Source organism: Saccopteryx bilineata, chromosome 1 (assembly GCF_036850765.1).
Source record: "Saccopteryx bilineata isolate mSacBil1 chromosome 1, mSacBil1_pri_phased_curated, whole genome shotgun sequence".
NCBI lineage: Eukaryota > Metazoa > Chordata > Mammalia > Chiroptera > Emballonuridae > Saccopteryx > Saccopteryx bilineata.
In genome coordinates this window covers 109,641,763-109,664,334 of record NC_089490.1, presented here as the reverse complement: position 1 = coordinate 109,664,334, position 22,572 = coordinate 109,641,763, and the positions used below count along the sequence as shown (strand labels likewise).

General features: G+C 41.5%; 1 protein-coding gene across 1 annotated transcript; it reads right to left on the bottom strand.

Annotated features, from left to right (window-relative positions):
* Window positions 1-11,099: 11,099 nt before the first annotated feature.
* GABARAPL1 (GABA type A receptor associated protein like 1) lies at window positions 11,100-21,068 on the bottom strand. The gene is made up of 5 exons (XM_066264230.1): window positions 21,050-21,068; window positions 20,412-20,735; window positions 14,951-15,029; window positions 13,436-13,554; window positions 11,100-12,349 (listed from the first exon to the last, which is right to left on the bottom strand). Exons 2-5 carry the CDS (start codon window positions 20,499-20,501, stop codon window positions 12,284-12,286), a joined length of 354 nt encoding a protein of 117 aa, XP_066120327.1. The 5' UTR covers window positions 20,502-20,735; window positions 21,050-21,068; the 3' UTR covers window positions 11,100-12,283.
* Window positions 21,069-22,572: the final 1,504 nt, after the last annotated feature.

The following is a 22,572-nucleotide window of genomic DNA, read 5'->3' as shown; positions in this document are numbered from 1 at the left end:
CCATCAACATCAGAACCCACAGTCACACAACCAAACAGACATGTGGTAGAATTGAATTGGTCTCAACCTCAGGAAGCAGATCATAATTTAGAGTCGTTCACCTGAACAAAGCAATTCTGTCATCTGCATAGTGGTGGGGCTTCTTAGAACTCATATTCCTGGAGAGAAATTATATAGGTCACTATTTTTAGTTCCAAGATTGCCTGTCATAGAATAAATGTTCTCACTTTGAATTATTATCTGTCTCTTATTCCCTTTCTATGTTTGTTTGTTTATTGGCCCAGTAGAAGTTTACTCTAGTCCCATGATACTGAATCAATATTTGGATCTTTCTTGTTAAATCATGCGAAAATACTTAAGTGCCTAGCTATAACAAAAACAAGAATAACAGGAAAAACTTGGGATGATGGCTAGTCCTTCTAATCAGGCCTTTTAGAATTTTCCTGAGCTTCTTGAATAAATTAGCAATAAGTAGGTGAGTGCCAAAGACTCATTTTCAAAATTTTGAAGGCTTGAGTAGGTGGATGAACTGAAAAAGATTTCAGGGCCCAAAGACCACAAATGCAATCTTCAACCCACCCATTGTTATCCTTCATCAGATCAGATTTACACAATTCAAATGTAAGGAAAGGATACTATAATCAAATATTAAAGTAGTAAAACCCTCTTAATTTAGACCCCCAATGGGCTGACTTTTCATCAAATTTCAACTCATTATTATGTTAAACTGATGTTGTATGCTAGATTATTTTGGTTCTATGCTAGGATGTTTGTAGTTCTGTGATATGTGTTCCACATATATAAATTATTAGGTCAGTAAATGTTCTTATTTTTCACATATATTGTAAAGCCAGTAGCCATGGCCACCATCACAGCCAACTGGCCATGCAGGTTCACATTGGATTCAGACAGTCAGTAAGGAAACCACAGAGTCAAAAACTGGTGGGCCATCATCTTTAATCCTAGCTTGCACCCGGCAGGCAAGTAAAAACACACACTGGATTCCAAAACCCACTCATTCAGTGCTCACAAAGCTACTGACTTATCCGAGTTTCCTAGAATCAAAGGTTTCTAGCTCACCAGACTTATTCATCTCTGTTCCCCATCTCCTTCCTTCTCCCTGCACAAACTCTGCACAAACTGGCCTCTCACTCAGCACTCCACCATCTTGGCTGCTTCTCCTGGTCTCCTCCACGTGGCCTTTTTCTGCTCTCCTCTCTAATGTTAATCTCAGGAACCGAGAGAGAAAGCTCCTGGTCTGCCCCACTTTATAGTGTAGAAATCAAAACCTTTAATCCAATATACAAAATAGGGAAGTCTCTAATACAAAGTCACTTATCTGAGGCATGATGGGATTGCACCACCCCACATCAAAAAGGGTGGAAAAGGCTTAGTCCTAAAACCAAGCCCCACACTACAAGGATTCTGCCTGCCCACAGCCAACCCCCAACAAACATTAATATCACTTGGGCGATGGCTTCCACGTGGGCAGCGCCATCTTTAACAAAGAGAGCATAATATATTTTATCTGCCCAACATATATGTTTGTACTTAATAGTCTTATCAATCAAATTTCTTTTTCATTGAGATTTAAATGAAATTACTTACTTTGGATAAATTCAAGAGTGTGAATTTCTATTATTTGCTTCTTAGTTTATATATGGAAAATTGTTAAAGGAGAGATTCCTTCTAAAAAGATATCTATTTATTTAACAAATATTTATTGTGTGCCAAAATGCAAATACCTGACACATAGTAGGAACAAATTAAAGATTCAAGTGACACAATTATTGACTGAATAAGAAATAGGCATGGCTCTTGGCTTCACTATATTCTTTCTAATAAAAGAAATTACAAAATCTAAGTAAAAAGGCAACTAAAACATAAAAGTTCTAATTCACGTTATAAATGAAACAAAAACAGTTTAAGATTCAGAGCAATTTTTAACTGGGTGATCAGAGATTGCACTATTTAAGCTAAGACTAAGTAGAAGAATGAGTTGGACATAAAACCTAAAGTAGGAACAATTCTGCCGAACACACCAGCATGTACAGTTCCCAAACAGAAAATTGCTTAGTGAAGTTCCAGAAACAGATACAGGACCAGTGTGGGTCCAAACGAGCTGGTGAGAGGGCAGCCGACAGGTTTGCACAGGTTGGAGAGATAAGGAGAGGACTACTGTATATATGTCATCTCTTTAATAGACCTGGCATTATAAACATTACCTATGTATGGTTTTTAAAACCTGGACACTGATGCTTTATGGATTGCAGTGATAGTCCATCCACAAAACTTCATCTCTTATGGAAGCAAACACTCTCAGGTATGTAAAAACTGAAATAAAACATAAAGCATTTTGCTTTTCCCTTTTTATAAATTTTTATTTGGTCTTTCTGCCCCTCCCCGCTTTTCTTTTTTTTTTTTTTTCATCTTAGGTAACTCAAAACAAATGAGAAATCAGATCTATGTTTTATTATTTTCTTTTCATTATGCTTCTCTTTTTTTCTTGGAAATGCATCACTGTTAATTTTTTGAACAAAAGGATTTCCACATGTCTGAGATAAACATGTTAGCATTTTATATAGATTCTGAGACACTACTAGAAAGTCAAAAACCAATTAAAAATATGTAATGCATCTCCCCCCTTTACAAGATAAAAATAAGTTGGCAATCGATGAAGATGATCTCTCATATTTCCAACTAATTGTAAAATTCTGTTGTCTTTGTTTACAGAAAGGTGACACACTCCCTATTAGCTATAAATGAGAACATGGTCATTGCAACTCATTACAAAGCTGCATTGAGTTATTAAATAGATCTGGCCTGCCACCTTTTGGCCAGCAGTGTAATGAACATACTTGTTTAAAAAACCTCTATGCGATAGAGTGGAGAGAAGAGTCCATTCTGGGGGCTGCCTTGAAAATTAGCTCATCAAAAGCTTCCAGGGAGATCAAAATAGCATCAGAGTTATTGTGAACAAAAGACAGGTAGCTGTTTTCTTAAATAGGTGCAAGAAGCTAGGCTAGCAGAAATCTGATGCACAGACTGGGATTGTCTTAGATTCCACAGCACTGCAAAAATTGATGAAGAAGGAACTATGGATGTGGTAAGAATTATTCCAGGTCTGTACTTAGTATGGAAAAGGAAACAAATTCAGAAGGGAAGTTCCTGTTTCCAGAATGGGGACCAATGAGCATTCAGTTGAGTTCTTCACAACCCTGGCTACAAAAATCATTTGAAGGTATTGTAAAAAGTGAAGATGCTCAGACCTGCCCCCAAGTCCTACCCAGGAGTGATGGTGAAGTGGGGGCCTTGTCTCAGTGGTTTTTAAAAGCAGGCCACTGGTGCTCGCTTCGGCAGCACATATACTAAAAGCAGGCCACTGATGCTAATGTGCAGCCAGTATTAGAGATAGCACACAGCTTACCACCACTCAGTAGGATAGATGGTGACTTTAAGTGGATGTAGTTATAAAGACCCAGGTTATCTTGTTCAAGAATAAACAAATAGCCTGACCAGGAGGTGGTGCAATGAATAGAGCATAGGACTGGGACGCGGAGGACCCAGGTTCAAAACCCTAAGGTCACTGGCTTGAGCGTGGGCTCATACCGCTTGAACAGAGGCTTACCAGCTTGAGTGAGTGGTCACTGGCTTGAGCATGGGATCATAGATGTTACCATATGGTGGCTGGTTTGGCCCAAAGGTCGCCAGCTTGAAGCTCAAAGCCACTGGCTTGAAGCCTAAAGTTGCTTGCTTAAACCCAAGGTCTCTGGCTTGAGTAAGAGGTCACTCACTCTGCTGTAATCCCCTGATCAAGGCACATGTGAGAAAGCAATCAATGAACAACTAAGGTGCTGCAATGAAGAACTCATGCTTCTCATCTCTCTTCCTTCTTGTCTATCTGCCCTTATCTGTCCCTCTCTCTGACTCTGTCTCTGTCAAGAATAAATAAATAAATAAACAAAAAAACCGGCCTGGCCTGTGATGGTGCAGTGGATAAAACACTGTCCTGGAATGTTGAGGTCATCAGTTTAAAACCCTGGGCTTGTCTGGTCAAGGCACACAACATACAACAAGCAATCGATGAACAACTAAAGTGAAGCAACTATTACTTGATACTTCTTGTTCTCCCTCTTTCTCTCACTGTAAAATCAATAAATAAAATCTTTTATAAAAAATACTTTTTTTAAAAAAAGATAAACAAAATCGCCTACGTTACAACAGTCATATGCAGATTACAACACACCAATATCATCCAAGTTTAAAAAGAACAATTTGAAGATTAAAAGAAACCCAAGATCACTTAAAATTTTTTCCTTGGATAAGCCCCAATAAATCTGCTCTCCAAAAGAATATCTGAACTGAGTCTCCTCGTTTTCATTCCTCATTAGGCCTAAATACATTGTACTGTAGACCTATTGTTACACTTATTGTGAATTTCATTGCTTGGCAAGTATAATACTTTACCTAGTGGCTCTCAAGATTCCATCTGCAGCCTGACCTGTGGTGGTGCAGTGGATAAAGCATTGACCTGGAAATGCTGAGGTCGCCGGTTCGAAACCCTGAGCTTGCCTGGTCAAGGCACATATGGGAGTTGATGCTTCCAGCTCCTCCCCCACTTCTCTCTCTCTCTGTCTCTCCCACTCCTCTCTAAAATAAATAAATAAATAAGTAAATAAATAAATAAATAGATTCCATCTGCATACATAAACTTTGTTTGGAATGCTGTTTTCTGTATTTACCCTCAAAAATTCACATTAACTTTGGAGTGGTGAGTAGGATGAGAACCACACCCACCTGCTGGGGAACAGAGGGTAGAGGTAGCCTGGGCCTCAGGAGAGAGCCATTATATCAAACCCGAATGGAATAAATATGTTGTTCAAGCTACTGTTATTTTACAGTTACTTGTTCTTATACCTAATTCTCAGACAAGTGCTATTCCTGGAGAGAGCTCAGTGGGCAGATTAGCCAGGGCAGGGCATTACAAACAAAGCAATGTAAAGAGGGGGCCTGAGGTGTAACATTGCCGAGTGTATTTGTAACTAGCAAGCAGAAATAATTCAGTTATACGACAGGGGACGATTATAAAATGAAACTGAATTATTTTACAGCTTCAGTCTTCTATCTGATCAAAGCTTCACGTGGAACTCCTAAAGGCCCTACTCTGTTTTGACCACAGTGAAGTTTGCAGTTAGATCAGGGCTTGAATCTAACTATACATAGCTCAGTATTAGCTAGTTCATCTTGGAAAAATTAACCTTACTTCTAGGGAACCTTACTTTTGGCAGCCAAATTAAATCAAAATATTCACCCTAGAGATTATTTTTCAGGATTCAGTGAGACATCAAAAATCTTGCACAGTAATTTATACATAATTGGCCGATAAAGCTTTGTTCTTTTTCCCGCCTTTTAATTCACCTTCTTGCTCACTTGAGGATTAGAAGCGTGGCTTCTTAAGGGATCTTTTGTGTGGGAGTTGGAAAGTTGACTAAAAGGCAAAGAGAAAAAACGCCTAATATGCCACCAGAACTAGTCACCCCGCACTGTGCTGCTCTCAGGAGGAAAAAGCGCTCCAGCGGCAGAGCAGTTGGGCTACAGACATCTGAGCCCAGGGCGTCCCAGCAACTCTTTCTCACCTCTAGGTTTCACCTGCCAGTGTGGAAAAGGAGACCAGCGGTACCCCCGTTGACGATAAGTAACATCTACTGCCATCAAGAAAATGAATCTTCAGCCCTGGCCGGTTGGCTCAACGGTAGAGCGTCGGCCTGGCTTGCGGGGGACCCGGGTTCGATTCCCGGCCAGGGCACATAGGAGAAGCGCCCATTTGCTTCTCCACTCCCCCCCTTCCTCTCTGTCTCTCTCTTCCCCTCCCGCAGCCAAGGCTCCATTGGAGCAAAGATGGCCCGGGCACTGAGGATGGCTCCTAGGCCTCTGCCCCAGGCGCTAGAGTGGCTCTGGTCGTGGCAGAGCGACGCCCCGAGGGGCAGAGCATCACCCCCTGGTGGGCAGAGCATCGCCCCTGGTGGGCGTGCTGGGTGGATCCCGGTCGGGCGCATGCGGGAGTCTGTCTGACTGTCTCTCCCCGTTACCGGCTTCAGAAAAATGCAAAAAAAAAAAAAAAAATCTTCAGAGTTTAATGGCGGGAAGGCGCCCCCTGGGCTGTGTTCCCCTCCATTTTGTCTGCGAGCTGTCCTTAGAGACACCCAGCTCAGCGTGTTCTACTCCATTTTCCCTGAGTCTTGCTATTTTCTGCACTTGCTAGTTAATATCCTGCCGTGTTCCCATGACCTAAAAATAAAAACATGGATTCTTCCTGCCAGCCAGCCTGATTGCCACTTTAGTTTTAAATAAAATGTACAAATATTGATCGACTTACAACCTATGCAACTTATGACCATTAGACTTTACGACCACACTCGCTAGCCATGACTGCTCAGCGTCTGGCAGCGCAAGCGTTGCCCAGCTGGGTGTTCAACAGTGTGGACCAGCTCCCGGCAGCACTACCATCTCCTTGTACACCATTTCAACTGTTATCCCAGACTCAGTATAGCAATTTGTGTTTTGTGTTTGATTTTTCATCAAACCCCTCCCAAGATGTCTACCAAGAGGAAATTGTCTTTGCAAATATTAAACCAGTTGTACTGGTAATGCAGTGTTTTACTTAAACCTGACAAATGTAAAAATAAGAAACAAAATGGTGTAGAGATGATACAAATGGCATAAAATGAACAAAGAAAATTATGATATATAACAATAATGAAAGAAAATTGATAAAATATGACTTAAAGATTTTTATAACATCATTTCACAGTACTGTACATATAGCCTACTCAACTTACAACCAAATTGTGTTACGACCAGCCTGTTGGAACCAATCGTGGTCATAAGTCAAGCACTAGCTGTATTCCTAATATGCAATAAATTAGTGGTTTGCAAAGGATTTATTTAACAGTCGCATCAGCCTATGTCACAATTATTATATCTGCCAAAAAAGAGAACTCAGGATTACATTTATACAAAAAAATAAACTGGCCTATGTCACAGCTAGATAAGATGCAGAGCTGGGATTTGAACCGTTTCGTGCTTCCAGATCCTCTCTGGCATGCCCCAACGGCTTCCCAAAGTTCCTCTAATGGCCCTTTCATGAGTTGTGCTTCCATGGAAAACTTATAGTTCTTAACTGAATTAACTAGTCCTTGCACTGAGATTTTTGGTCCTATCATAAGCTACTGTTCTTTAACTATATTTTAAGCATCATTTATATGTCAGGCACTGTTCTGACTAGGTTGTGTAAATCAGTGAACACCACAAAGTTTCTGTCTTTGGGGAGCTTATAAATCCAGAGAGAAGATGAACAAGCTTTAATGTTATAAGGTGACCAGTGCTAATCAAAAAAAGACAAAAGCAGAGCAAGGTAGGAACGAGTGGGGAAGCTGCGAGGGAGGAAGATGCTGAAATATTAAATAGAGTGCTCAGGGTGGGCTGGAGATGGCAACTGAGCCACGACGTAAAGGAGGCCAGACGCTAGCCAATGTTAGCACCTGAATTCTGACTTATTTTTTGGATACCAAGCATAAGCAATCATCATGCTTTTTTGAAATATGTGAGCAGTGTCACAGCCTACTAGAAGTGTAAAAATACACAATGTTTCAACAATCCATCCAAGAGCTAAGAGTCACTTTATGCAAGTCTTAAGTACTGAACAGCTCTAATCAAAGGTCACGGGATTTTGAATAAACACACTGCTGTTGAAAATAGAACTGTCAGAACAGATGGTCCACAATGTTGAATACACACCAGGAAAACGACTTAAGTCTTCTGTTCCTCAGAGCTGAAATACACACACACCTGCCCAATAGCATGTCGAAATGTCTTTGACTACTTCCTGCTTTTGAACTTTCACAATAATCTGTTTGTATGGATTTACAAAGTACCAAAGTGGCCATCCATAACTGCAAGAATAAAAGAAAAAAAAATTTTTTTTTTTTTTTTGAAACAGTCCTATAGTTCAAAGGGGAATTAGACTGGGGTTACCACGGTTTCTCACAGCTTTTAATACAGAGACTCTGCTAAGTGTTTGGGGGTTATTTTTAAGCCTATATCAAAATAGCCGAGAAAAACAAGCTCTGTAGCCCTGAGTCATTCATGAGACAATACACCACCAGCTGAGTTGACCATATTGCACACCCAGCACTGTAACAGCCAGGTAAACAAAGTGGTGGGGGGGGGGGGGGGGCGCAGACAAGAGCTCCCCAGGCTGCACTGAAGTGACCACATGGACTAAGAGCCGCTCAAGGATAAAATAGGCCAGTTCCTAAAAATAATTGGTTTCATGCAGCAAAAATGAAACAAAACAAAAATGAAGGTGAAGGCTTGGAGCTCGTTCAGATCTGAGTAAAATTATATCTGAAAGAAAACAGCTAGAAATAGTTCATTACAGTCTTACATAAAAACTGGCTGAAACCAATTTGTCAACGAGTTGATTTTCTGGAAATGATGCATTTGTTTATTGTAACAGCTGACTTGGTGCTGTATCCATGGATCAGTGTGCAATATGCCCCAGTCCCCACACAAAACCTCAAAATTATGCCATTCCTATTATATATTTGGTGGTTAATAACACAAATACAACAGAGAATTATATGCTTACTAAGTGTAACATTTTCACAACTGACAATATTGTAACCAAAGACGCACTACAATGGCCAGAGGCTTATTTACATGCTGGGGAGCACTGTTTGCACTGGCTTGAAGCCCCCCCCAGAGTTGTGCCAGGCAGTACAGCCGTCTGCCTAGTTACCACCACTCCTTAGTTAACCACCACGTTTTGTTTCATTGCAATCTTAACCCAATTTCACAATGTAATCTATAAACTTTTTTTTTTTAGATTTTATTTATTGATGTGGGGAAAGTGAGGAGAGGAGCAAGAAGCATCAACTCATAGTTGCTTCTTGTATGTGCCTTGACTGAGCAAGCCCAAGGTTTTAAAATGGCGACCTCAGCATTCCAGGTCGACACTTTTTTCTGCTCAGCCACCCTAGGTCAGACAAGTCTATAAACTTTTTAAATGTTTAAAATGCACTAAGCTTTATAGGAAGAAAACAATTTTGCACTGGGGGTAAATGGCAAAGTCTGCCATTGAAGTGGCATTCTTTTCCTGCTTTCCATCCCCACAGGGTTAGCAGCCGTACTGGGCAGGCTGTATCTGGATGGCACGGCTCCCTTTCTCCCTCAATGGTGGGAAAAAGCTTCCAGTTTATACTAAGTACAAGGAGAGTGACTACATATTTTTGCCCACTGGGGAACTAGTAATAGTGAAATAAGCATAAATAAACCAATCAGGACAATAGGCGTAAATGAAGATGCTTCTTGGCAAAACTCGATGTATACTTACCCTACAAATAGATCTACCAAAAGATATGGTAAAAGCTAAGGACTCCCTCATCTCCAACAGTGATGCCATACTGGATTCCAAGAAGAAAACAGGATCCTGACACGTCATCCAAGTTTGAGTCCCAGAAAAACTGATTCCCAGAAAAACATATCATGGTTCCAGTCAAGCTTCCATGCAACATGGGGCCCAGATCAGTGAAGTCACTTCCTAAACTGCCTTTACTCAGACTTGACTCATAATGGTCAAAGGGTTCCAATAAGCTTTAAAGTTTGAAGAGCAGGAAACACAAGAGTGGCTCTGAGATCCTGATGCTCAGGAAAGAGCATCATGTTCAAATCAAGGCTCTGAGTATCTAGCTATCTTTACCTCTGAACTTAGCTAAGACATTTGAACTTTATGGATTTAAAAAACCAGAGGGTGGTCTGATATGGTATGCAATGTCCCACCCAAGGACAAACTTTTTCCTACAGAAAAGTCTATAGATAGGTCAGACTCATACGCAAAGGCCTCCTAGGGAGACAGTATCTAAATTTGTACCACTCTAGTTTAGTGATGACCCCAGTCCCTTGCACTATGGGGACTGCTCCTCGTGTACAGAGGACTATCTGCCTTTTACTTAAAACATCCGTCTATCTCATTTCTAGGCAGTGTCTACTAGCTTCAAAATATAATTCACATCTTAATTCAAATATCAGCTTTAGCAGAAAGATCTATTTTTTGTCCGTGTCCATTTTCAGTACTTTGATGTCAATAGCAAAATCCCTTAGAGCTTTTTCCGTGTGGTGCTTGTTGGGATTGGGCATCTTCCTCCCCTCAATCCTGATGGAACTTTCTCAGTCAGTACACTAGGCATGGTTTAGTGGTGGGTGGGATCCTGTCATGGACCCTTTATTATAACTTTCTTTATGGTGACTCTAATACCTGTCATGGACCCTTTATAATAACCTACTTCCTTTATGGTGACTAATATATTCCATAAAACTATGAAGGTAGACACCACTTGGGGATACGGATGCAAGAAATTATTAGAGGGTCAAAGACTGGTTTTAGTTCTAAAAGCAGTTTCTACTGTCTTTCATTGTCTACTAACTTCCACCACCCACATATTGGTCCCTGACTGAAGAACTCACATGGTCAGAAGACATCCCGCTTGTGTGACCTCAGGGCTTACCTAGGTGCCTCTTCTGCTTTGGCCTCAAACTGACCAAGATGTGGAGAGAATATATTCGGTTGGGCCTTGGGAGTAAAAACAGCTGTACACAGGGAAATGCTTCTCCAACTTCGGTGTGCAGCAGAATCATGAGATGAGCCATGCAGGCGCCTACACTGATTCTCTGATTCTGAGTGGGCGAAATCTGGGACAAGGCTTAGGTATCTGCAGTTTTAATAAGCACATCCTCAATTCCACCCCCTATAGTCTGCTGTGGGCGGTCTCCTCCCTCAGCTTTGAAAATCACATAAAGCAGTGACAAAGCATTTCTCTTCAGGGAAGAAAATTACACACATACCATCAACGCACTTGACACACTACCCCTCCACATTCACCTTTGGACGGTAACTCCTGGTCAGTAAACATGTATACATGTGACCACATGTGAGCAAACACTGCGAACAGCCACCCCACTCAGCACTGTCTGCTCAGAGGTTCCATCTGCCATCCACTCTAACACATACTAAATGAAGGCAGCAGTTCTGAACTCGTGGCGGGTTTTTAAGATTGCAATTCCTTTATTTCCATGGCCTGACGCCATAAATTTCATTACACATTACACAAGAACCTGCAGCTTGACAAGATCGAGAGGTTCCCCCCCACAGGAAGGACCCTTTCCATTAGCAGAGATGAACTGAAATGTCATGTCTGAGTGCAAGTCCTGCTCCCCACCCCACCCAGAACCCCTAAAGTGAAAATAATCAGAATCAACAGAATCCCCAAATTACTAAAAGTCATCCCTTCAAACTTTTCTAACTAGCAGCTGCAGTAAATGAAAACCCAAGGAGGGAAGCAGCTGGCCGTCAGTTAGCATATCTGTGCGTGTGAGACTGCAGGGACAGTGGGAGGGAGGACACCCCGAGTCTGTAACTGGAAACGGCTGAGGCTCACTGAAGTCCAAGGTAGGTGTGGGATGAGGGGCACCAGAGAGCAGGTTAGGCAGAGATGTGCAATACTTCATCAGTTCCAGTTAATTCGATCAAAACTACCTTTATAACCACAACATCCTTCACAGTTGGCCTATTTTCCAAAAGAGCTCCATCTAAATGTTCTGTCCGGTGTCTACCATCACCACTGGGGTGGCACTGTGATGTGTATGTGTGACATTATGACCAGGGTGAGGGGAGGAGGTGTGAAGAGGAGGAGGAGAGGTGTGATGATAGGAGAGATGGGCACAATGTTTTAATTACAATATGTCTCTTTTGGTCCCCAGTAATGGTCCACTGCCATTAGTCCTAAAACATTCCGACCCCCTTCCCCTATCTGTGCAAATGTCAAAGAGGGAATCTCTGCCCAGAGAGGAAAGCAGGAAGTAGATGCTGGTCCGCAATCAGCTCTGGCCCCAACGTGCCTGCTTCCTGACTCTTCCATTAAAAACAAGACAAAACACACACAAATTAATTCACAGCAATGCTGTGAAATTCTATCATCTCCATCCTCGAGCAAAGCTAATCCAACAGCTCTGTCCTGATATGCTTTCTCCCTGGGCTGAGGAAGCAACAAAAAGTATCAATTGAGCAGGTGAAAATATGATGACGATGTGTATGGTGAAGTGTTTCCAGATGTCTTCACTTTCTGTCTCCTCCATGGTGGGAGCCCCCCTTCTCTTCCCCAAGTCTGACACACGCCCCTCCCCCTACCCCCTAGTCCAGGTGCTCCCATCTGCTGGGCTCCACCACTCACTTCCCATACACACTCTCATCACTGTAGGCCACATACAGAAAATAGTCTTCCTCATGGTTGTCCTAGGGAAAGAGATAAGAGAACAGATTAGAAAACACAATCTTATCGCCAGGACTCAGCCTCACCTAACCTTGTGAAGTAGACATGGAAGTTAGCATAGACCCCATTAAAAGAAGGAACAAAGAACATGCAGAATTGGCTGGAATTCAACTCTGAGTTCACAGAAAACCTACCTGGAAAATATCACGCAAATACTACCAGAGATGCAAATATGCCTAGGGCTCTGGTCGGCAAACTGCAGCTCTTTGGCCCCTTGAGTGTGGCTCTGCCACATAATACCACGTGCGGGCGCTACCTTGATAAGGAATGTACCTACCTATATAGTTTAAAAAACTTGGCTCTCAAAAGAAATTTCAATCATTGTACTGTTGATATTTGGCTCTGCTGACTAATGAGTTTGCCGACCACTGGCCTAGGGCATAGTCCTTACCTTTAAAGCTCACTCTAGCAACCCAACTTGCCCACCTAAAGATAGATACAACACAACATACATATTGAAATATACACTAATAAGTAATAAATGCTATGGGATAAAAATTAGTTTAGAAGCTTATTTAACTCACAAATGGAGTACAAGGAGACAGCCTCTTGTGTGAAATCCTTTAAGGACTAACAGTCACACTCTTAGATGACATAGCATGATAAGGTCCTTTACTATAGTTTTCTCAGATTAGGTTCTGACAGTTTACCAATGAAACCAAATAAAGTCACATTAATTATTCTCTCCAGCTGAGTTTATCTGTTAGGACAATTTAAAGATTTTGCCTCAATTTTAAATTTCAGTTTATTTGAAATTTTCACAATCAGAAACTACTTCCTGCTGTTTCAATAAAGACAATTCCCTGTTAAAATCCTCTAGCAAGGCAGGACTAAAAAGAGAATTCAAAAAGACTGACTCTAGAAGCTAGCTGCTCCACCCCCGGAGGACAAGAGGGATCTAATCTCCCAGAGCCTCACACTGCAGTGGGTAAGAGGATCCTGACAGACAACACCTCCTGCTCCACTTCCCAGGTGTGTTATCAAACTGCACTGGAACAAAAGCTGGAGAACACCAGACCTGTCGGCATTGTTGTGACCAGGACCATTACCTCATACAGCTGGCCCATGGTTGCGCTAGTGGGAGGGATAGTGTTGTTGACAAAGAAGAATAAGGCGTCCTCTGGTCTCAGGTGGATCCTCTTCCGGATTAAGAAGTAGAACTGGCCAACTGGATAAAGGAAGGTTATAAAAAAGAAAGACAAGAGGGTAGAACACAAGGGTTTAGGTGAAGGGTAAGACCCAGAAAAAAATTCTGCTACGCCAGTTCCCTGTCCGGTACCACGTTTGCCATCTGAGCAGACTCCAGTGCTGTTCTACACTGGAGTAGAAATAAAGTGCAACTCAAAGAAGTCTCATATTCCCTGACATGCCAGTTTTATTCTTCAGAAAATAGGAACTTCCTATACTTTATTCAATTTCAGACTAAATGTTGGCATATCCACTGAAAGCCTGAGGATGACTTTGAGGAAACACCACGTATATCCATACTGAAACATTCACTATTGTCTAAGTCTAATTTCAAAACACTTCTGTCCTAAGACAAAGTAGTCATGGGAAGAAGTATTCAGGACTCCAGTAATCTCAGCACCATCACTAATCCCAATGTTGGGACAATTAGTGGAGGTCAATGCTTTCCCTTTTACAGAGCACACTGAAAAAGTTCTACAAGGCTAATATTTAAACCTAATAACTCTGGAGCAAACACATCTACAAAATCTTTCCAGTGTCTTCTGGATGCAATGACTATTCCACAAAGGATCAAGGTGAAGAATGAATATACCCTCAATGCAATTCCAAACAGCATCTATAAAACATATTAACAGCCTGACCAGGCGGTGGCGCAGTGAATAGAGCGTCAGATTGGCATGCCGAGGACCCAGGTTCGAGACCTCAAGGTCACCAGCTTGAGCGCGGGCTCATCTGGCTTGAGCAAAAAGCTCACCAGCTTGGACTCAAGGTCGCTGGCTCGAGCAAGGGGTTACTCAGTCTGCTGAAGGCCCGTGGTCAAGGCACATATGAGAAAGCAATCAATGAACTAAGGTGTCTCAACAAAAAACTGATGATTGATGCTTCTCATCTCTCTCTGTTCCTGTCTGTCCCTATCTATCCCTCTCTCTCTCTCTGTCCCTGTAATAAATAAATAAATAAACATATTAACAACAACAACAACAAAAATGTCGCTTGAGGAGACAAGGTATTCATTTGAGAATCTCTAAAATGTGATCCTTGCAAGAAACTCGTCTGATTCTCCTTTGGTAATAAATTGACATCCCAGGAACAAAGCTGATACTAAGTGGTTCAAATAATGGACATCTGATCTTCTCTTTCAGTGTTTTGCCCTTTGCTGTGTCTAAATCACACGAGGCACTAGGATGAGAAATACTTAAAGAAACTGGTGGTGAGGACATATATACAGTATCACCATTTTTTAATCACCTAACTCCCTGGAGAATCCCACTCACTTTCTTCAACCCTACTTTCTCAGCCCCACAGTCTCATGCGTGCAGGAAGAACTGGGAATGCTTTGCCGTGGAAGGAAGGGTCAAGGGAAGGAAGAGCATTACCAGTGAGGTCAGAGGGCACTAGGTACTTCCTCTTGTCCAGATCAGGCACCCTGGCCTTAGGAGCCTTCTCCACGATCACCTAGAAGGAGAAGCAGAGAGTGGGAAATGAAAACTACAGAAACCAATCTAGTATTTTCCACTCTACGTCCTACAGTTCCTCCATCTAAAGTGAGTTTGACGAGTCCCACCAACATTTTTGAAATTTCTTAGTCTCTCTTATAAATGTATAGAGAAATGAACTTCCTTAGTAAAGCTGCAATAAAAAGGGGATGGAGAGGACATGTGACGGAAAGTAAAAAGAACCTTGATGTTAAGCAATTACAAGTTACCTGTAAGTATATTATAGAATATATGCTTTCTAGTATTGACTTAAAGCATTAAGATTGCCTGGCTTTCTCACATTGTCCAGAGAAACTACTAGTTTTCTTTATTATGAATGCCATTTATTAAAGCTATAAATATTTTTTGAGAATGACCACAAAAAGAAATTCAAGACATTATTATATTAAGTAAAAAAAGTAAGTAGTAAAATAGTTCTTAGAGTATAATATTCTGTAACATACCAATATAATAACCCACTTATCAATATTGATTATGTTAGAATTTCAAGAGACTTTCAATGTCTATATTTGTAATACTTGAAGGTTTAAAAAGATATTTGATTTCTGTAATAAAAAAAGAAAATGTAAAAATTAAACACTTTATGCATTTAAATGTATAAAATTAATTTATATATTTAAAATTTAATATTGAAATAACATTTAAATTTAAATTATATAAATTTTTTTTAATTTTTTTTAAATTTATTCATTTTAGAGAGGAGAGAGAGAGAGAAGAGAGAGAGAGACAGAGAGAGATAAGGGGGGGAGAAGCTGGAAGCATCAACTCCCATATGTGCCTTGACTAGGCAAGCCCAGGGTTTCGAACCAGCGACCTCAGCATTTCCAGGTCAACGCTTTATCCACTGCGCCACCACAGGTCAGGCTAAATTATATAAATTTTATAGAAATATATTTAGTATCTATAAATTTAAAAATTATGTTTATTATATTATATATACATTTTAAATATTTAGAATCTATTATAAAACCATGAGCTTTAGATTTTTTTAGTTGAGAAAATTTCATCATCCTAGATAGAGGATCCAGGAAATATAAGAAAGTTAAAGCAGAAATAAACACTGGACAAGTATCCCTAGCAGCTGTGTGATCTTGAACACATTACTTAACCTCTCTAAGCTTCAGCATGCAATGAGTAAAAGGAAGGTAGTAACTTTCCAGCACCTCCTTTATAAAGTTATGATATTGATACAGTGAACTTGGGTAATCCATAAAACTTTATGTGAAAATGCTTTGTAAATTATACAGTAGTATTTAAATATAAAGATTGGCTTGGAGGAGTCTGAAGCTTTTGAATTTAAAGAGACCGATTAAAATAGTGAAAAACTCCCTGACTAGGTGGTGGCTCAGTGGATAGTGTCACACTGGGATGCGGAGGACCCAGGCTCAGAAACCTTGAGGTCGCCAGCTTGAGCGCAGGCTCATCTGGTTTGAGCAAGGCTCACCACCTTGAGCCCAAGGTCGCTGGCTTGAGCAAGGGGTCATTCGGTCTGCTGTAGCCCCCTAGTCAAGGCACATATGAGAAAGCAATCAATGAACAACTAACTAAGGAGCCGTGTCAAAAAATTGATGCTTCTCACCTCTCTCCCTTCCTGTCTGTCTGTCCCTCTCTCTATCTCTGTCACAAACAAAGTGAAAAACCTAGTTTTTTTTCTGATTTACTTATTTCACTTAGCATAAGTAAACCAGAAGAGGTTAAGTGCTTCACCCCAGTAAATTTAATTTCTAATTTAAAAAAAAATAGTGAAAAATTTATCGCATGTACACAAGGAAAAAGAATCCTGTACCATTAAGACCAGAGAAACATGATAACACTTAAAATTAAAATAAAAACTAGAGTCGTGATTATGTGAATCAGAAATTAAAAAAGAAAATGTAGGAAGAGCTTCAGGGAGAGATCAATGAAGGCTCAACAATGAGGAGGGACAGGAGACAGCATGTTAATAAAATCCAAACAGAAACAGGACACAGAGCTCTGAAACCTGGCAGCTCCAGCTCTGATCAGTAAGAGAAGGAAATCACAAGGGAGCAGGAAAAGAGCAATAAAGCCAACTGCAAAGAAGACATCAGCATGGAAGTTAAGGGTTGGCAGAGGAAAAGGAAGGGGAGGGGTCAAGTTTCGGTTTAACAGAATACATTCAAGTTTCCAGGAATCCAACTCTATACTACTCGCTGACAGTGAGCCCTGAGCCCAGAGGCAGATTAAGGTTGGATGAGGCCCCGGGCGCGCAGAGAAAATATTGGGCCCCTTAAAAAGAGAGACAGGAAAAATAAAAATACTGTTAACCATATTTAAATAAATAAAAAATATTATGTACAATACTATTGATGTTAAAATTGCACATAATAAACCAAACTTGGTGTCATTAGAATAAAAGTGTCAAGTTGGAGTTTTGCAGGGCCTTCAGAAGTCAGGGCCCAGGGCATGCACCCCATGCCCCTGCCGTTATATCCTCGTGTCTGCCTGGGCCAGAGGCTTTTCCTGTTTGGTTCTGTTTTTCTCATCTGTGAAATGAAATGTGGCTAAATATTCCTTGGCGCTGTTTGTCAATTTAAAAGAATAGACAACCTGTGCCTAACAGTTTCCTGCAATGTTGCAGGTTTTCATATACACTGTAGCTATGATGATCATTTTAAGAAGTCTTGAAACTCTCCTCTCTGGAGGTAAAGCTTACCTCCTCAGGTGTGGCAGCTCTAGAATTAATGTTGGGGATAAGTTTGAGGTATGTGAGCAGTCTGGGTACAGTACTGCTTTAACACTAATGGTCCAGCTGTTACAGACTTTGGAAATCATTTACTCTAACCCCTTTCTTTTGCGAACAGAACATTTAAGTGAAGTAAGAAAAAGGATTCTGCCCCAAACTGGAACCATATCTCAGAACTCAGCAGAGCTCTTTTTCCTGCGTCACAAATAGAATGTCACAGGCTGAGTACCTGAGGAGCAGCTGAGAAGCTTCTCATCAGTTAAACATAACTGGAGGTATCATGAGATCTGAGTGATGGTCCTAATGGCTTATAAATTATACAATTTTGTAAAACATTTAACACCAGACTACAAACAGGAAAATAAGGAGACTTAGCTAAAATATTCTAGGTGAATACATGTAAATTATTGAAATGGAAAGGGCCTGGTTTTAAGGAAACATGGGAATTTGAACTATACTGCTCACAAAAATTAGGGGATATTTCAAAATGAATATGAAGTGATAATAAAAGCATTTGATTTTTTTATTAAACAAGAACATCAGAGAAGCAAACAATAAGTCAAAGAAAGTTGTTTGATTATGCAAATGAGATGCAAAACCAACTTTTATTTCATTGGTGAAAATGCACTATACAAAAGGCTGAAAATATTGGAGTGTCTGCACTTTCCCTGATCCCCTAATTTTTGTGAACAGTGTAGATTTAGGTACGTTTTAGAGTTTGTAACTTACATAGTGCTTCTGGAACAGAGCTTCGTACTACTCTGAACTCTTGAGGGAAGTAACAGTTCATTTCTCTTCCTATTTCCAGCACCTCACAGTGTGAGGTACACAATACACACTTAATTCTAATAGAACTGTATTAGAAATTGAGAAACATTACAGCCTGAAGGGCTGGACAGCAGAACTGCAATCCCCACTCAGCCACAAACTATCCACGTGAAAGAAACCTTTAGGGAGTTACTTCATTCCCTGTGCTCCATAACTTTCATCTGTAGAAAAGGAATAATGGTGTAAGGGTGACTATAAATAGAGTGAAAGACTCTAGACAGAACACTGGTAATATGCTCAAGTACAAGGTAAACTATCAATAAAAGTTAACTGTCACTTTTAAATGTTATTATAAGAGAGTAGAAGATCTCTAGAATTGGGAGAAACTTTCAAAGCAGTCATCTAAGGCCCAGATACCAACCAAGTTATTAATGAAGGATCCTTTTTGTGTGCAATTCCCAGAAAATGAACAGCCCTCGTGTCTCCTCCTCCTAAAGGAAAAGAACTCCTCAAAGCCCCTGGCCTAAGGCCCAGATTACTCTGGTAGCTGTGAGACCATGACAGATAAGGATGAGAGAGAAGGCCCAAGAGTGTCACAGGGTCAAGAAAGCACGTCAGATCACCTCTATTTCTTTACCTGTAAATTATATGAAACATTATTTTAATGTCCCTGCCTGAAGATAAACAGTACAATCTAAAGTCTGCTCCTTCATCTCCAAATTCCAATGGTCGTTGTTCCTTCTAACTCAGACTTTTAAGTCTTCTGCGTTCCAATCAGTTGTGCAGCCTACAGAAGAAAAGCCAGGAAAGTGGTGGGGGAGGGGTGATGGGAAAAACGCCCGGATGCAGGCCTGACCTGTGGTGGCGCAGTGGATAGAGCGTCGACCTGAAAATGCTGAGGTTGCTGGTTCGAAACCCTGGGCTTGCCTGGTCAGGGCACATATGGGAGTTGATGCTTCCTGCTCCTCCCCCCTTCTCTTTCTTCTCTCTCTCTCTCCCCCTCTCTCTCTCCTTTCTAAAATGAATAAATAAAAAAAATAAATAAAATAAAAAAAAATAAAAAAAAAAAAACGCCCGGATGCAGAAAGATACCCTCCGTTCCTCCTCAATGACTGTACGAGTTTCATTACATTACCCACGGTCCAAATACCGAGAAAAAAACGCCTCAGACCTTACTGATTGTGTCCAATTACAATCTGATCAGAACAAGTAGCGGAAGAAGGCTGGCTGTCCCCACACATGCCAGGGAGCCAACAATGAGGCAACTTGGCTGTTGCGCAGAGAACGTGACCTTGTTTTCTGGGCCAGATCTGTCTTGTGGCACCTCCCCCCAACCCCAACCACCACCTCCAAGCTTCACGGAAAGAAAAAAAAGAAAAGATTCACTGGCTTCCCAACCTTCGCCTCCCAAACCCAAAGCAATGAGGACCAAAGTCAACTTGATTAAGGGAGAACCAGCTAAGGTAGAAATCTATGGGAGCAAATCACAGATTCCCAAACCATTTCCCTGCGATCTTAAAGGAAGCAAATGTAAGCTCCCAACTTAATCATTCTTGCACAAAAGGGCCACTTAACTATTCTAAGCGCCTGCCAACCTACACAGCCTCTGAATACTGCTGAGTCATTCAAACGTAGGCTCCTCTCTAAGGATGCGGTCAGCTCCAAAGATGGGGACGGGCCCTGGGGACATGGGTTTTTAAGATCCGCAGTCTGAAGGGCCATTCCACTGGCTCCTCTCGCAGTGATGGGCGTTCAGGGTTAAGTCATTTGAGGGACCAGCTTTCCTCGGCGCCTTAGCGCAGCCATCACGACTCCCACGTCTTCCCATATACCCCTTCCCCTCCCGCTTTCCGCTCCCCTTAAACTCACAGGGACCCTGTCCGGATATTTCTTCCGGATCTTTTCTCCTTCCTTTTTCCGATACTCAAAGGGATGGTCCTCCTTGTACTGGAACTTCATGATGGATCGCAGGGTGTCTAAGATCCCCAGACGGGGCCTGCCTCCCTCGCTGACGATTGCGTTTCTCTGGTCCCGTTTTCCTCCGCCAAATTTCAAGGTGTATCCGAGTTCCTTGGGAAATGGCAGCTCCCGTCGCAACGCTGCGTGGCTGAGCTTTCGGAAGGGATCTCGAGTCTTCTCCTCTGCAGGTTGGAGATGGCCAGGTAAAGAATTCCCAGTGGCTTTTCCCGAGAGCTGGGGACACAAAAACAACACGGTGGCGCGTTGGTATTGTGACGCCACGGAGCCCCGCCTCCAGCCCCGCCCCCAGCGTTGGGGACCGCGCGGGGCAGGGGTGAACCAACACACTGTGGATTCTAGTGTGCCCTCAGCCTATCTAACCTTTTCCTGAGTAGTGTTCAGTACGAACGGAAACAGTGTTTACGTATTATTTTATGGAGAATCTGACGTTAAAGATGGTTTTAAAAACAAACCAAAAAACAATATTCTAAAGCTATTTTCTTCCCTCTCCCTCGCTGTTTCTTGGTTGGGCCCAAAAACAAACACACAAGGGAGAAAATCCAGCTTTTTCTAGCTGGTTGGGATCTGGAATCTGAGGAAAGAGGAGATGAGGGTGCAGGGATTTCTTTGGCCAGTGCAGAAATGGCCTGTGTGCTTGCAGTTTGCCTTTTGCTCCTTCAGTTGCACCCGCCCAGAACTTCTGTGACTAGGTTGGCTTCCTTCGACCGTGACCCCTCCTTCACCACGTTGGCGTCATTTTGTTTGGGTCTGTGCCGCAATTTGCTCCTAGAGCAGGAACATAAACAAACCGTGACTCAGGAATTCCAAGGGACATATTAGGTGAAGGTCATCAGGTGTAATCAGGGTTCAGAGAAGTGGTGTCAATGATGACTACTAAGGGCTTCATGCATGTTCAAATATAGAAATGATTCACTTTCTCCTATTAACTCACAAGTTGGGCCTGCCTTGTGGAAAAGAAAATATGAAGAGATTTCAGTGATTAACTCTCACTAAGTAGTTCTTCTCAAACGTTCTTTTTTCTTGTGCAAAAATTTATCTGAAGGGATAGTACTACTGGCTAAGTGTCCCCAAGCTGAATAGAAAGAGCCACCGGAAAGGGTGGTGGGCTAGATGCCAATGTCATCTCCCTTGGCTCTTCCCTCGCCTTTCAAACCACCATCAATGGCAGTGGTTCCAGGGACCTATTGGGGAAGGGCATCGGAAACTGAGTAGGATAAAGAAGGGTGAGGAAGGGCTACTTTGCCCAGAAAAAGTTCCCAGAGTTCTGAAAATGGTACGTGACAAAGGGCAGCCCCTGACACTTAACCTTTAATCAAAGTCTCAGTGTTTCTGATTTAAAAAAAAAAAAAAAAAAGACACAAAATATCATAAAAGAAACAGTTTCATTACTGAAACAGAAAATGAATTGCATAAGGGTACTTCTTGATGTTAATTATGTTTCTCCATGGCATTTTCCAATCCTTTTTATGTGTGAAAAATCTAACAATTGGCCTGACCTGTGGTGGTGCATTGGATAAAGCATCAACCTGGAATGCTGAGGTTGCTGGTTCAAAACCCCTGACTTGCCTGGTCAAGGCACATATGGGAGTTGATGCTTCCTGCTCCCCCCCACCTTTCTCTCTCTCTCTCTCTCTCTCTATCTCTCTCTCTCTCCTCTCTCCAAAAGTGAATAAATAAAAATCTAACAATTACTTTATTACATTATATGTTTGTAATTTTTAGTCTTCATTTTTAAATTTTCAAATTTAGCTCATTTTAGCTTTGACTCAGTATAAGTCAAATAAGTTTGTAAATATGATGTACATGTTTGCTCACTTATAATAGTTTGTATTAGGTGTGGGGGACAGGCTGTAAGCAGGCAGAGTTGTTATAGCCTAAGGCTTAGTTTTAAGACTAAGCCTTTCCCTCCCTTCTAATACTAAGATCTTCTAAAAACTAAGCTTTTCCCCAAACCCTTGACTGTTGCATGATGTAGGTTGGTGCACTCTTATGAGGAATCCCATTATGCCTCAAATAAGTGGCTTTGTATCAGAGACTTCCTTATTTCTAT